Genomic DNA, 16,800 nt, shown 5'->3' on the forward strand with positions numbered 1-16,800 from the left:
TCAGGTGGGACCGTGAGGAACTGCAGAATTGAAATTTTGGAGTATTTGAAGTAATCAAAGCAAAAATCTCAAAGCCAGCTTATCTCATGAATACTGTATAATAGGTTTACTTATTATAAGTATTTTCCTCAATTCAAATGAGTAGAAACCTGAAATTTGCACTTAATGTTTTTCCACTTTCAAGGTGTGCTGAAACTATGCTTGTTTTTTTTTTTTTAAACCCTAATTATGAGATTTAGGCTATATCTATGAATATGCATAAGAAGGGCTTTGTATATAAATGACAGTCACTTTGTCCCAAAACATTCCCACAAAACACATCTGGTTCCCCTAAACATGCTGATGATCTTGAACTATATGGTTTCTTAAAATCCAAGAGTTTTAGGGCAAGTATTGGGACTAGAGGTAGCTTACTGAAAGATATCCCAGAAACTCTAGTTGGGAAGAAAGATAGTCCTCTTGCTTCAGAGATTTTTCCTGACAACTTTGACCTACCGTTCTCCCGCGTTGTGATCTTTTTTCTATCCTCTTGTTCCACCATGAAAGCTTAGGAATCTTTGAATGACTTCAGAATATTCTAACCTACTCCATCCAAATCTTATTTAAACCAAATACTTTGCTATTATAATGATATCACTAAAAATTTATATTTTGCAAGATTCTTGAACTTACCACTTATGACACAACAGGCAGACTGCCTCCATTTTATAGATTAAAACACTGAGGGTCAGAGAGATTAAATAATTTGCTCAAGGTCACCCACCTAGTAACTGACAAAGCCAGAAATCAACAGCAATCTGCATTTTTTGCCATTTCTGTGTTCCTCACCAGCTGACAGTAGTGTCAGCCATTTCACTCACAAATTGAGCACTGTGTTTGAAAAATGTTCTGCAATTTAATTAAGATGATTGCAGGGTATTGTCAGCACATGGATTTTTACTCTTAATTTATGAATTAAAATAGTTTTCATCGCCTCTCCCCCAGAAACCAACACAAATTCTAGACTATAAAAATCTATCATAAATCACATAAAGTAAGACTTGAAGCTAGCAGGAGAGAAGATAGATGCCTTCCAGTGATGTTGACTCATAAAAGTGACTAGTTAGTGCATATCCCTGGACACTGGATTTAAGGTAAATGCCAATGACAATACCAGAGGCAAACTACTCCACCAAGAACAATTGGAAATTTCATTTTCCATAAGAAATTCTCTTTCAAACACCACACCCCCATGTCTTTTTTCAGATCTTCTCTTCTACCAACTCATCCTTAAACATGTGACTTTCAAGTATGTCCCTGTGTACATTTTTTTCCATTGTTTTGGAAAAAATGAATCTTTTATTCGAATTCCCTAAAGAATCCTTTGACTCTTGTTAGAGCGATTTATTCTTTCATATACCTCCTTCCCGTTGCAAGAGTAAAAGAATTAAATTTTTAAAATTTTAAAGAGGAGAAAAAGCAGCTTTCCATGTTTTTCTGTTGGTTAGCTCAATCATTTCTTCACTCATACATTTATATATTCATTCCTGCCTCTTTCTTTTGGAAAGAGATGAAATATTTGCTAATGGATGGGAATGCTAAAAGGGTTAATAAATTAGAAATAGAAAATTAGGATCAAGGAAATGAGGGAACAGTTATGGAAATAATCAGGATTAATATTGTTTTTTGTGATTGAGCATTAAATAAGGTTCTTAGCTTTTTGGCTGGCAAGATAAAAGGGAAATGTGGTAAGTTGAAATATTTTGTTCTCGGAAATACATTGTTATAAAATTTTGATTTTGTTCCTTTGCAGGAAGAAACGCAGCAAATGGTCACTTTTTAGATTTTCATTGGTTCCTCTGCTTTAAAACATCATGCCCTGCATAAGTAACCATCTCTTTTCTTTCCTGTTCCATGGGATTAACAGGACACTGACTGGGGTTGATCTTAACACAGCTGTGTTTCCCCATCTGTGCCCTCTTGCCAAGCAAGTTAAGCTAAGCTTTTTACCATGAAAGCCCCTTCCTTACCTTCTCCCCTAAGTCCTCAATCCTCACAAATATGGCAAAAATGGTAACTTCATCCATGCCACCTAACTCCATCTCCTAGGAGTGCAAGGCACATCCCTTAGCTTGAGCCAGGCAACCGGGTGATCTTGGCATTAGTGATAAACCTAATTTTTTCTTGCTGCTTCTGTTTTCTTTTTCCTCTCTCACACTGACAGACAAACTTCCACTGGCTTTTTCTTAACATGGTAGGGCAAAGGATTCCTAGGTAGGGTTTTATTCCTTATGGATTAAGATACTCAGAAGTGTCAGGGCGGTAGGGAGGTATCAGATAGAGAGAGGCCTGCATTGATCCCAGGGAGTAGCAGTGGACAGAATCTTCAGTAATAGCATTATAACACATGGAACAGTTCTGCATAGGACTTTTTTTTTTTTTTTAAAGATTTTATCTATTTATTCATGAGAGACAGAGAGAGAGAGAGAGAGAGAGAGAGAGGCAGAGACACAGGCAGAGGGAGAAGCAGGCCCCACGCAGGGAGCCCAACGAGGGACTTGATACCCGGTCGCCAGGATCACACCCTGGGCCAAAGGCAGGTGCCACACCGCTGAGCACCCAGGGATCCCCAGCATAGGACTTTTCTTAACAATAGTTTTCATTGAGGGATAAGACATAACATTAAATGAGATCTATGGTTCCTTAAGGGTCAAAGCTGACAGATTTAAAATATTGGTCTATGGGATGCCAGGACTAGAGGAATAGGTAGAGAGCAGTGTTCTCCAGAAGGGCCACTCACTTATTAATTGTCTTCCTTGAGCTGATTTTTTGAGAGGAATAATTGGGTTAACAGTCTGGAATTGTGCTTTCTGATCAGGGTCCAGATCGAGGATTGAGGGGCATCTGTGTGCCTTGGAAAACACATGGATAAGATGATGGTTAAGTGGATATTCTTTTATGAAAATAACATATTTTCACATAGATGAAAGTTTACCAACTTTACATCAGTATATAAAGGGTAACCAAAAAAGTTACTTAGAGTTTTCCTTACACGCAACTTTGAATTTTCATTAGCAATTGAAAAGTTGAGTTTTTTTTAATCCCATAGCTTCTTTCTCTACACTGTCTTCTTCACTCTTCATATGATCTGTATAATCTAGCATAAAGTTGATATTCTACATGTTTTCCACTTTTTCCAGTACCTTTATAGTTTGTAGATGTTTTAGGATATGTAAAAATGCTCACTAGGGAAAAATTAGTAACTGCTTGAAAGATTTTCCAGGAATCCCTAAAGGGAGATAGGCTATTTCTATACTACCCGCCCCCCCAAAAAAGAAAGAAATTTAGCAGAACTAGTGAATAAAGTCTTCTTTGTACAGGTGTGTCATCTATTTGTTCATGGTTGTACCCATTGTAATGTCAGCAATGGTCCCTGTGCATCCTTAATCTCATGGAAACCTCTGTCACTGATGGTAAAAAAGCCATAATTGGGTGTGGAAAAACAGAACTCTGGTTGGCCAGAACCATCTCAGAATAAACCCCAGCCTTGTGCTTTTCTTAGCAAGAAAATTAAGAACCCAGTAACTTACCCTGTGACCAGGATGAGATGATAATAAGATGCAAATTGTAAATCTAAAAGTTGCTTCGAGTTAATTGTATTTTTAGAGCTATACTACTGCGAGTTGACTCTGACAGCTTATAAGAAAAGGCCATTATTCAAAAGTCTGATAGAGACCTTAAACCAAATGAACTCTTAGCAGCTATGCCAATTTCTTCATCATGATATGGAAAGATTCCATTGGAAAATGCACTGTGGTAAATGCAGCAAAGGCTGTTTGCTTTCAAAATAAGAAATCCCATCTGCAAGTATGTAATAGATATGGTGATTGTTAAATTAGGTATCAGCTTTTAAAGAAATTCAGACTTAGAATACACAAAGCATTGCCTATAGGCTGAATCCTAGTGAGTAGAAAACATGGTTCATTTATATATCATTGTTGTATTTTCCAGAAATTGTGCATCTTTGACAGCTTTGGAACTCTAGTGTTTGCAGTGTTTATGGGGGTATGGGGTAAGTTATTGTCCTTTTTTATTTTTCCAGTTTACTTTTGCATCTTAACATTAAAAAAAAAACTCTAAGATCATACAAGCAGCTAATTTAGTAACATTTCACAGTTTTACATAAGCTATCAAAGTAGCCCACTTTTAGGACCTTGGATTGCCTAAGCTTCAGCTCCCCTATGACTACGTTTACAACTCTTAAGGCCATTGTATGAGTTATTACCTTTAAAAACTACTTCAAGATGTGCTGTGTTTGGTATCTAAGCAAGAACATAGCTAAATGTCTGAAGGACATTGTCCTTCATTGCACAAGATGTGCAAGTTGCTTAAAACACACACTTATTATTTCTCATGATTCTCTGCATCTGCTGGGAGGTTCTCCAGTCATGTGCTGACTCAATCGATGTGCACAATGAGCTAGCAGCTCTACTGGGGTAGATGGTCTGGCAGTTGCCAGGTTGGTTTGGTCTATGGGACTCAGCTGGGCTGGTGCATCTTGCTCTCTGTGATGTCTCATTCTCCAATGAACTAGCCCAGGATTCTTCACCTGGTGGTTTTAAGGTTCCAAAGAGAAGCAAGAGAGGACAAGCCCCACTTCTCAGACATTTTTTGAACGTATGTTTGCATCAAGTCTGTGAATGTCCCATCAACCAAAGCAGGTTATTGCCAAGCCAACAATGTGAGGAGGTTGGAGGACTACCCAAGGGCTTGGACAGGGAGGATGGTTCATTGGGAGCCATTATTGTAATGGTCCCCTCAGCCCTGATCCACCCTGACTTATATGATGTTGGGGTTCAGGGGAAGCAACACAGGAATTACAGGTATGCTTTCTTCTTTATACTCTTTTATATGAGTATTTAGTAAGTGTGTGTTACTCTTATAATAGTAAGTAATAAATTCTATTTAATAAATAGATGTAGTCCAAAAGAATAGAATTCTTACATAGATGTTTTAACACTATAGTTATTTACTTTGAATAGCATCATTGATGTAAGGAGGCAATTATTTTCTTTAAACACAGATATTTAAATGTTTAATTGATGTAAATTTTCAACCATAGAAGAAGAAAATTCCATTTTCAAAGACAAATCTTTTCCAATTTTATTGTGTAGGTCAAGCAGGAAATAAAGCTCAGGCCATAGATAGTTGGGGGAAGAAAATGATTCAAGTCTCTTATTCTTGAGAAGACAGCACATGAACACATGAAGCTCACGGTTCTTTTTAGGTGTCCTTGAGGATGTTTCTCTTTTGCAGTGGTTGTGCTTATTTGAGGTTACCAAATAGATCACAGAACAGATGATCCAGCTGTTCTGGACACTTTTTAGAGTTTAGTTGCCATTCCTGGATAAAGCGAACTATAAGATGGTCACACTTATCTACAAAGTTATTGTCCTTCAGACATTTAGCTATGTTCTTGCTTAGATACCAAACACTAGCTAATATTTGACACACAGAAGAATAAAGATCAAATTCTTGGATTACAATCCTCTGTACTCCTCTATCGTAAAATATGTCATTTCATTTCTCCCCCCAGTAAGAGCCCAAGTACCAAACACATGGGTGGTGGTCACTTCTAACTATTCTCCTAACCTTTGTCTCAGCACTGATTTGTAATGTATAAAATTCTAACATATCTATTGAACTCCATATACTGATGGATGTTGAAAGTCCTAATTTAGAAATACATTTGTTTTAGGATTTTATTTATTCACTTTAGAGAGAGAGAGCACCAGCAGGTGGGGGAGAAGCAGAGGGAGAGGGACTAGCAGAGACTCTATGCTGAGTGGGGAGTCAGACCCAGGGCTCAATCCCACAACCCTGAGATCACAACCTAAATCGAAATCAGGTGTCAGAGGCCATCCAGGCACCCCGAAATACATTTTAAATAAAGCAAAAATATAAATTAATTTTGGTATTGGAAAGACAAACCTTCCCTTTCCTAGCTAACCTTGCTTTCTATGATCATTAACTACATCGTGTTTAAGGAACTGACTTAAGCATTTTCAGCTGATTTGATGTCATCAGATTTTAGAATGCGGAAAACATTTCAACACTGCTTGAAGCACCATATGTGTATCTTTAAGGATATGTATGTATGATGAAGTCTTTATTTGAAGTGTCTTATATTGCCTTTCCTGTTATGTCTGCCTTATGAGAACCACTGCTGTGAACCTTGTTACAGAAAATCAGAAATCACAGGCTGAAGAGGCAGGAGGATCATGTGAAGTCTTTTATATCACAACCATTCATATTCTTGTAGCATCTCTTGTGTGCCCAGATCTGTTAGAGTATTCCTAGTATTTTTCTACTCCCTAGGAACTCTAAAAGTTTAGGGTTGGAAACCTTTTTTAATGAATGTAGTAAAAATCATGTACTTACCTGAATAATGTCCACCCTTTTAGGCCAAGCCAGGCCACCCATTCATACAGACTCAAATCCTAAACATCAACCCAAGGCTAAAGTGCCAGTCCTTAACATATCCACTTCTCCTTATTCCTTGTTACTTCTTACCTACTTCTGGATCCTCCCTGGCTCCAGGCTCTTGGCTGCATGGCTGCATTTTTAATTTTCACCTTTGAGTTCTGGGCTGGGCCTAGTTATTTCCAGGAAAACACCAAGCCCTTGGCTTATGGAGAGCTGGGGAATCAGGAAGGGCGGTGCCCTAACCAGCTACACTTGGAAATCAGGGAACAGCTATTGCCAGTTCCAGAACTATACTGCTCCCACCACCATCCACACCAGCAAAATAATGCAACTCCTGCAACCACCTCTGCCACCATTCACCTCAGGTTCTGATTTAAGTGACACACAAATGCATCTGTTGGACATTTATAAAATCACATTAGGGAGCCCTAGCTTCAAGAGAGGCTGAAAAAAAAATTATCTTTTTTTAGCCTAGTCTTTAAAAAAAAAAAGATTTTATTTATTCATGAGAGACACAGAGACATAGGCAGAGGGAGAAGCAGGCTCCCCACAGAGAGCCCAATGTGGTACTTGATCTGGGACCCCAGGATCACACCCTGAGCCAAATGCAGATGTTCAACTGCTGAGCCACCCAGGGGTCCCTTAACCTAGTCTTTTAGTTGGGAAGTTGGAATAAAGGCTGAGCAAGCTCACCTGCCATACTTACTTAGCTTTGTGAGTAAAGAGGGTTGAATAATCAAGGCCCAGTAAAATGCCCCAGCTCTCCAGCAGCAGACTTACAGCGACTGGAACACTACCATGTGCTAGAATGTGCCCCTTGTCCTTGGACATTGCTGAATATAAGCGCCAACACTGAATGTGGCTGTCTCCATGTGATGCATACGTCCTTTACAGGAAATGATACCATGATTAAGAGGACAAGCTGTTCTTGATTCCCAAGATCCTAGGCAGCTTTCCCTCTTCTCTCATTACATGTTGATGTAAGAGTCCTAACTGTGTCTCTCTAATCAACAAGAGCCTCGTGGTGTGTGTGGTTTGCCGGAGAACATAAATGCAGGGCTCCCCACCAGAGGGAGAAAGATCAAAAGACCCAGAACAGGAAATTCCTGTCTGGGCTTGTGCACAGTCCCCCGAGGTCCTGGGGCTCCCAATCTGGGACACACAGCAGCGTGAGTCAGCAGTGATGTGGTCCAGGAGCAGGCTAAAACCTTGGGTGGTTATAGTACATGATCAGTGTCTTCCCTGGACCCTGCAAAATAATACCCAAAGGTTTTGTAGAATTGACCTTCCGATATCCTATCATGGCAAAGGAGCAAGAAGCTTGAGGCAGGACCACGTAGTGCGTACACACAGCTTGAGCTCTAGAGCCAAGAATGCCTGTGTGGGCATATGAGACCTAATGACCACTTCCAGCCAACACACTGTTTGTGGGAGGGGATTTCAATCAGGCATATTCCTCATTCTTTTCAATAAAACAAGGAAGGGTTGCAGGGAAGGTGGTCCATTCCTGCTTTTTTCAACTCAGACTTTTTTTTTTTTTAATTTTGTTATTGTTGGGATAGTTTGTTCTGTGTCGCTGACTTTCAAATAAAAGCTGTATCTTATTTTGTCTGAAAAAAAAAAAAAAAAAAAAAAAACCACCTCGGGTAGGTATTTTAACCTTCCTGTGCCTCTCTCTGTGTCTAAAATGAGAGTAATAGTAATTATCGCTGAGGGGTATGAGGGCTTTTCCATAGTTGTGTCAGTAAGCTCACGACAGCCCTGTGAGGTTGGTCCTGTTGCCCCCATTTTACAGAAAGGGAAATGGGGGCCAGAAAGTTGGAACACGTTCACCAGTAGTCCCACATCTAATTGTCCAAACCAGGATTTGACCTCGATTCCAACATCCAGCTTATTTCTATTCTCACTCATTGTGAGTGGAAAATTAGAAAGGCAAACAAACACTGCTGGGAAGGGAGTACTTTACCCATTTCAGCTGTCTTCACCACTGGGGAGTGCCGCGTTCACGCTGCTCACAGCCACAGCCCAGGATTTCCTCCCGCACCTCTGGCTGCCCACATGTGGTCTGCAGGACAAGAGGCCGGCCTCTCTCTGCTGTCTGCTCCAGCAGGTCTCAACTCTGACAGTAGACCTTTAAAACGAAAGCAAAACACAATGCCAGTGCCTCATTCTAGTCCAGTAAAGTCAGAAACTCAGGGATGGTTCCTCAGCTCAGTGTTTTTTGTTTTGTTTTGTTTTTTTAGCTCCCAGGTGCTTTTCATGTGCAGCCAGGGGGAAAGCTACCCCTCTACCTCTCATTTAGTGATCCCATCCACACATGGCCTCAGTTACTACTTTGCAAAGTTTCCAGCTCAGCATAGATCTTTCTCCCGAGTTTCAGGCTTTTACCTACCTACTGGATGTCTCTCCTGTGGCCCAGAGGCATTTAATTAGAACTAAACTTGTCTTCCTAGGCTCACTCCTCTTACTGCCCTTCCCCCTGGGTAATGGCATTAGAATTTAGGGCATCACCCAAGCCAGAACCCCTGTTGGCATCCTAGACCTCTTCCTCCCCTTTACACGTTTGCATGTAACCATCCTACCTGCCAAACATTCTGTCTTCTCTCTCTTCCCCACCCAAGCCGACTCATCATGTACAGCAGGTCTCCCTGCCTCTAGTCCCTCTAGAACACTTGCAATGTCCCCTTTACCTTTAGGTAACAAACAGGTATCTTCAGGCCTAGAGTCCTTTGCGATTGCCCCTGCGATCTCCACTGTCTGCCCCACCCTCCTCATGACACTGTGCACTCACTTCCAGATATTTGTAGTTTCTGGAGAGTATCTGACTCTCTGGCTTCCTTGCCTTTGCATGGGCAGCTCCCCCAGTGGGGGATGGGGACTCATGTCCCACCTTCACCTCCAACTCCAAGTCAGTCATCTCCGGGCAGCTGCAGGGGTCCCCGCCTCAGGGAGAGCCTCGGCTCCACGTTGAGCACATGTTCTGCGTCTGTGCTCCCAGAGCCACCTGTCATCACCCTCACTAGTCTACTGTAACGGGCACACCACCATAATTCCTACATACCCTGTAGCTCCATGAAGCAGGGCCTGTGCCTTTTTTCTCTTTATTTTTGGCACATAAAAATATTTGTGTGTGGAACAGTGGTAAATCCAGAATTTCTATATAGGAAGGGCTTAGGGGTACCAGTCTGATTGAAAGAAAGGTCTAGGGGATTTACCCTGAAACTACATTTTCAGTCAACATTTAATGTTGTCTTTATTTAGTATTTTAAATTACAAGCTTTGAAAGATAGTAAAGATTTTTTTTTTAAGATTTTATTTATTCATGAGAGACACAGAGACAGAGAGAGAGGCAGAGGGAGAAGCAGGCTCCATGCAGAGAGCCCGATGTGGGACTCGATCCTGGGTCTCCAGGATCAGGCCCTGGGCTGAAGGCGGCACTAAACCCCTGAGCCACCCGGGCTGCCCAATAGTAAAGATTTCTAAAAATTATTTTACTCATACTTCATACAAGGTTGAGAAAATATCAGTTTTCCATATTTAAGAATATTATTATTTAGGGTGGCCTAGTGGTAGTAAGTAAAGACTTGGGGACCACTAAAGTGCCCCCCTCAAGCCCTTAGGAAAGAAGAGAGAGAGGGATATATGCACGAACAGACCATAAACGGTTTCTGAGTTATGGTAGTTATTGGTGTTTTGTAGTTGGCAATAAAGTGCTAGTAGCAGACGCCTTAGCATTAGACACACTCACATGCCTTCTGACCATCATGTTATTACCTTTCCCGTGGCTGTTTTCACAAGTTGAATAAATTATCAATATCATCTTTTTAAAAAATAACTTTTCTCTTTTAAATATTCGTATTACTATAAGTTAGACTCTACTTACTGTATGTAAAAGTGTTATGGGTAATTATAATAATTAATAATTCAGCACAGATTTCTGAAGCATTAGTCATCATTGATGATTCACCTGCTCCTCTTCACTCTCTCTCTCTTAGTTACCTTGTTTTTGGAGTTTTGGAAACGGCGCCAGGCAGAACTTGAGTATGAATGGGACACTGTCGAGTTACAGCAGGAAGAGCAACCCCGGCCAGAATATGAGGCACAGTGTACTCACGTGGTGATCAATGAGATTACTCAGGTAAAGAGAATGTTATATCCGTTTATACATGGTTCTCAACCGTGGTGGTACAATGTAATCACCTTCAAGACCTTGAAAGTCTTGAAGACCTTGAAATCATCGTCAAGACCTTGAAAAGTCTTGCTTGATGCCCAGACCCCATCACTATATACTGTGGTGGTACATAGTGGCCTGGGGTATATTCTGGGCACAGGGATTTTTAAAAGCTTCCCTGGTGATTCTGATGTGCAACCAAAGTGAAGAAGTATGGCTTAGAATGGTAACAGTGGACATAGGAGATAAATGTGACACCTTCTTTCATCATAAAAGTAAAATTGGAAAAAAAAATTAGAGTCCAACATAAAATTAAGAAAAGATGTATTTGGTTTGTGTCCTTTCTTTCATATCAATAAAAAAAAATGGATAAAAGAAAGCTTAGGCTCTGTGACATAGTTGTGTTAGGAAGGACACCTTGGATTTTGTAGTTGACTCTCAATTTTTCACATGCCCCTCATTGTTAGGGCCCCCTTTTTTAAATCTTTTTTTTTTTTAAATTATTTATTTATGATAGTCACACAGAGAGAGAGAGAGGCAGAGACACAGGCAGAGGGAGAAGCAGGCTCCATGCACCAGGAGCCCGACGTGGGATTCGATCCTGGGTCTCCAGGATCGCGCCCCGGGCCAAAGGCAGGCGCCGAACCGCTGCGCCACCCAGGGATCCCAGGGCCCCTTTTTCATCCTAGACTAGCTGGCCTTTGTTTTGCACTAAGCCTCTGGGACTGCTCCACCTTCTGGCTGGGATGCACACAAGATTGTGTGGCTCTCTTCCTAAAGTCAGAGAAAGGGTAGAGGAAGAAGGGAAACATTTGTTCAAGTCCAACTACGTTTAGGCCTGTGCTCGGCATTTTCTGTAATTGGAAAGGTAAATTTGTTTCTCCTGCTGCTGCAAAAAATAAAAAAATAAAATAAAACTATATCTCTCTGTATAAATATTCCAAAGCCAGTGAAAGATAATTTTTGAATCATCTGCATTATTGCTCCTTTCCATCAATATAGAAAATTTAGAGCTGATGGTACTTTCCGTCATCTGCATAAGGACAGTCAATTCTGAACACGAATAATTCTTGGAAAGAAAATGCTTTTACCAAGAGCATCGGAAAATATCCCCAAGTATAGATTTTATAAATCGAATCACAGATTTATAGAATGCCAACACTAAAAGGGACTGGAGGGAGCATTTCAACCTCCTCATTTTATAAATGGGAAAAAGTGAGGTTCAATTATCAACAGAAGGTGACATTTGTCTTTTTACAATGTAACAATTCCCATTATGAATCCTTCTCACTGTTTACTATGGAAGATGATGGGGTCACACATGTGCTGTTGAAAGACTATACATTCAGAAATGAAAGCAGAAACTTAAATAAAATTAAGTGTTGAAAACCTTTTAAATACTGAAAAAAAACCCAGCTTGTAATATTGGCAACATAGAAGAAGTACTGAAGAAAAGACAATTTGGTAATTTAAAATCATCAATAAATTTAATTTCCATTGAAACTTTGCTTGTTAAAAAATTGAGGATAAGGTTCATTTTTCCTTATCAGTTTTTTTTTTTCATTGTGCTTTTGTTGCTAATTTATCTTCCACTGGTTTAGAGAGCCCAGAGTGTGGTCATGAAGTCTTGAGAATAAGGCTGCCTACAGATTCAACCCAGCAATTTATAAGCCGAATGATCTTCGACAAATGACTTGACTTCTCTGTGCCATAGTTTCCTCAACTATATAAAATGGGAATAATAGAGTTGCTTCCTCATACAGTTATCCTAAGGGTTAATTGGGTTAATGTGTAAAACCTTCTTAGAATAGTACCTGGCGTAGAGTAAATGTCATGTTAAGTATTTTGTAGCTATTATTATTATACTACAGCTGCTGGTATAATCCAGGTAAATCTTGAGAAGTATTGAGCTCTTCTCTTAAAAATTAAATATATGCTTATGGGCCACAGAAACTCTTAAAAATTCTTAGCTATATCAAATTAATATATAAAGCTCAACCAAGAAACACATAGTGGATACCCAGTATTTGCAGACACTTGTGGAACTTACTGTGCTGCAATGGGCTCTGAGCTCTCATTGCTGCCGTGTCTAAAATCTAAGACAAGCTCAGGAATGTAGTTCTACAGCTTAGCATTGTCAGATACCCGGGATCCTGAGCTGAGGTCATGGCAGCTAAACTGCTTATTATTCATGCTTGCATTTCCAAAACAACATTAAAATGAACACTGCATATGCCTTGTGTATGTCTGAAATTAACCCCCCAAAAAGGCAGTTATAAGTAAAGGGGCTATGTTTGAAAACTAATTTTAAAAAAAAATCAGTCTAGGATTTAGAGACCAATCGGGAGGGAAAAAAAAAAAAATCATTTCACCAGAGTACTAAACTTTTTTTTTTTTTTTTTTTTTTTAAGGAAGAAGAGCATGTTCCCTTTACTACCTGGGGAAAATGTATACGCGTAACCCTCTGTGCAAGTGCTGTCTTATTCTGGGTAAGTTGGCCACAGATTTTTAATATCTAATTGTAAATATCCAGGAAACTAAAGGCAAACTGCAAACTATGTAGCCTCATAGAATTGTTTCCAGAACGACTCAGCCCCACAGGGAGCAACCTTAGTATCTATCCACTCATGGTGGCTCTTCCAGTTCCTTTCACTTCATCTGTTGAAATCAGATCAGAGGGTCCGAATTTTCCAGTTTCTGATAAAGAGATGAAATGGGAGGCATTAAGAATACTAAAATTTTCCAACAGTAACAACTAAAATAAAATGTCTAGGAATAGCCTTAAAAAGATAATAGGAACTATCAAAGAAAACGTAAAAACTACTGAAAGATATAAAAGAAGACTGGAACAAATGATTGTAGATAAAAAGATAATATTTTAAAATATCAGGACTTATAAAATTAATTTTGGGTTTATTATTAATAAAATCATATTAACATGATAATAATATATTGAGAGCTTTATTGGCTCAAGAATAGCCAAATTAGAAAATAGGGCATAAAGCCCAGATATGGGCCCTCATATCAATAATAATTTAATATATGAGAAGGGAGGCATTAAACTCAGTGGGATAAGTAAAGATTATTTAATAAATGGTAATGGAATACTTGTTAGCTCTTTGGAAAAAAAAGATTCAAACCATACTATGAACACATATGGTAATTCCAGAAATATTTGAAAGGTAACACCACAAACTAGAAATAAATATTAATGAATATGCAATCTCTAGATATAAGAAGACTTTCTAACCATTACAGTAATGGAAGACATTTCAAAAGAAAATCTTTAAAAATTTCCACACATCAAAAGCATTCTTTTTTTTTTAAGATTTTATTTATTTATTCATAAGAGACACAGAGAGAGGCAGAGACACAAGCAGAGGGAGAAGCAGGCTCCCTATGGGGAGCCTGATGTGGGACTCGATCCCAAGACCCCGGAATCACACTCTGAGCCAAAGACAGACACTCAACCCCTGAGTCATCCAAGCGTCCCAAAACAAAAACAGAAGAAATTTCTGTTACCTACTAGGGCAAAGGGTTAATACCTTCAACACATAAAAAGTCCAGATCACTCCTAAGGTAACACCAAAGCTCTCAAGAGCTAAGGAGGCAAACAAGAATACTCTTTCACAAAAGAAAAAAAAAAATTCCCTGGCAAATGTCAGATCTCAATATTAATTAAATCAGTGCACATTTAAATGAGATACAGTGTTTGACCTCTCAAGTGAGAAGGTTCAGCGTTTGTGAGGATGAAGAGCAGTGATCAGCTCCTCTCATACCTAGGCTGTAAGAATTTTAAGCTGTCCTGGCCTCTTAGAAAGCAGTTTGGCAGTATCACGAGTCAAAAATATTCATGTGCTTTAATCTACTAATTCAGCTTATAAAAACCATTAATAAGGAAGTATTTCAAATGGTAAGAGAAGTCAGTAAAGATTTAGTCACATATATATTACAAAAATATATATTTATATTACTTATTTACTTATTATATATAAAAATATCTCAGCCAAGATATCCTACTTCTAGTCCTTCATATAGTAGGATACAGGATAGCTGTGAGAAAGTATGTCCATGAAAATATTTTATGACTTGTAGAAATGTTATGGTTATGATAACATTTAGGAAAGGATAAAATATGTGAAATGATTTTTAATATGCAAACAATACGTGATTCTGAAGGAATTATGCCTACATATAGATATTATGTACATTTTTCTATTTTTCCTTATGTTTTATTCTTTATTTTTATAGTTAGGAGTCATTCATTTGTAGGTGATGGACAGTCCGTGTTCAGTTGGTTTAAATAACAACAACAAAATGAGGGTGGTTGGTGTTTTTTGGTTCCTATAACAAAATCCCAGGTCTGAGGTATAGCTTCCATCAAGGATAGATAACTGCAGCCCAGATAACATCCTGGGCTGTGTGTTTTACCTTCATTCTGTGTCCACTGGTCCCCTGGCTTGGTGGTTGTAGGCACTACCTTACGGTCTCAGAATGGCTGCAGGATTACAGATCTCACATCACATTCAAGCCAAGAGAAGTTTCTCTTAGCAGCTGCCTCTATTGACAGAGCAAGCTTCTCTTCCCATAGACATTGGCAGATCTCTCCTCACATCCCACTGGCTCTTATTAAATTATTTATCAGTCCTTGAATCAGTTGCTGAGGCCCACAAGATGAGATAACTATTTGTCTCAAACCAATCAGGATATATGCCTGTAAGGTGGGGGAAGGGGACAATCCAGCCCAAACCATAGGACTGAAAATGGAGGAGAGGTTATTCCCCTTTAGAAAGCAAAATCTAGGTCTGCTTCTAAGACTAGGAACAGATCCAAGGCAGCAAAAGCAACCAGTATCCACTATGGAGTAATTTCAAATGTTCTATAATAAGCATGTATTGGAATTTATAATCAGAAAAGATTCCTAAGGAACTTGAGAATGCAGATCTTCCTCCTGTGGAGAAACATTGAACCTATCAAGTCCCCTGAAGAAGTATGGAAACAAACCAAGTGTGTAAAAGCTCTGAAGTGACTTAGAATTCATTTCATAAACCATGTAGGAGTCTGTGCCATGCAGAGGTTAGTGTGACTCCGGAGTCCTGGGGTATTTCAGTCCTTTCAGTTACTAGTTGCTTAATTTGGGTCAAAGTCTTAATCTCTGTGGCTCTTTTTTCTGCTGTAAAAGAACACTACCAACCTCAAAGGCAGGTGTTGAGGATTTTAAAAATACACGTGTCTGAGGTGAATAGTAAGCACTTAAAGAATCTCATCTATTATAATCACTTAATACTTTTAAAGACTATTAATGGAGATTTGAATATATATACACACACACACACACACACACACACACACACACACACACAATTTAAAGGGTCTATATTGGGGATCCCTGGGTGGCTCAGTGGTTTAGTGCCTGCCTTTGGCCCAGGGCGTGATCCTGGAGTCCCGGGATCGAGTCCCAGTTTGTGCTTCTGCATGGAGCCTGCTTCTTCCTCTGCCTGTGTCTCTGTCTCTCATGAATAAATAAATAAAATATTTTTAAAAATTAATTAAGGGTCTATATTTGTTGGGCTCAGAGAGGAAGACTGGATATACCTTATCTACGACATTTTTCTCAGCCTTGGCTAATTTTCACATGTACTCACACACACAAACATGTTATTCTTTTCATAAGTATTAAGCCCTAACTGTGAAGGGAAGGAGATAATGCGAGAGATTAGAAGAGGAAATATAATGCCTCCTCTACACACTGATGGCTTTAAAAGTAAGAAAAACATCTTGTTAACTCTCCAGTCACCATACTCACAGTCAGCATTTATAAGCACTTTTCATGTGCCTGGGCTTAATGTTCTAAGTGCTTTTACCTGGAGTAACACATTAAATCCTCACAACACTCCTATAAGTTAGTTCCCATTAGAATCCCACCTTATATGGGCAAAGAAATGGAAGCCCCAAAGGTTAAGTAGTTTGCAAGGGTCCCTCAGCTAGAGGCAGAGCTGGGATTCAGATGCAGGAACCTCCAGGACCTCACCTGTAATCTCTCCCAGTCACTGCTCTCCACAGGTGAAAACCAGCCTCCCTCTGTTGCTGTAAACAACTGCACATGATTTGGCCCTGAAATGCACGTTCTTCGTAGCTTTTCTCTCTGGAGGCAGTCAGTCAGA

The 16,800-nt window shown here is 39.4% G+C and overlaps 1 protein-coding gene and 1 long non-coding RNA gene across 3 annotated transcripts in view; one reads left to right on the forward strand and one right to left on the reverse strand.

Annotated features, from left to right (window-relative positions):
* Nucleotides 1-16,800, forward strand: part of ANO6 (anoctamin 6) — a 189,967-nt gene that overhangs the window by 140,578 nt on the left and 32,589 nt on the right. For both annotated transcript variants that reach the window (XM_041735628.1, XM_041735629.1), the window contains 3 exons: nucleotides 3,991-4,051; nucleotides 10,461-10,603; nucleotides 13,048-13,125. In XM_041735628.1, coding sequence (XP_041591562.1) covers nucleotides 3,991-4,051; nucleotides 10,461-10,603; nucleotides 13,048-13,125 — 282 coding nt within the window. The remainder of the gene's footprint in view (nucleotides 1-3,990; nucleotides 4,052-10,460; nucleotides 10,604-13,047; nucleotides 13,126-16,800) is intronic.
* Nucleotides 8,143-16,800, reverse strand: part of LOC121479833 — a 70,321-nt gene continuing 61,663 nt past the window's right edge. Inside the window, exon 3 of the long non-coding RNA XR_005984825.1 lies at nucleotides 8,143-8,596. This is a non-coding gene — a long non-coding RNA (uncharacterized LOC121479833). The remainder of the gene's footprint in view (nucleotides 8,597-16,800) is intronic.

Source organism: Vulpes lagopus, chromosome 21 (assembly GCF_018345385.1).
Source record: "Vulpes lagopus strain Blue_001 chromosome 21, ASM1834538v1, whole genome shotgun sequence".
Taxonomy (NCBI): Eukaryota; Metazoa; Chordata; class Mammalia; order Carnivora; family Canidae; genus Vulpes; species Vulpes lagopus.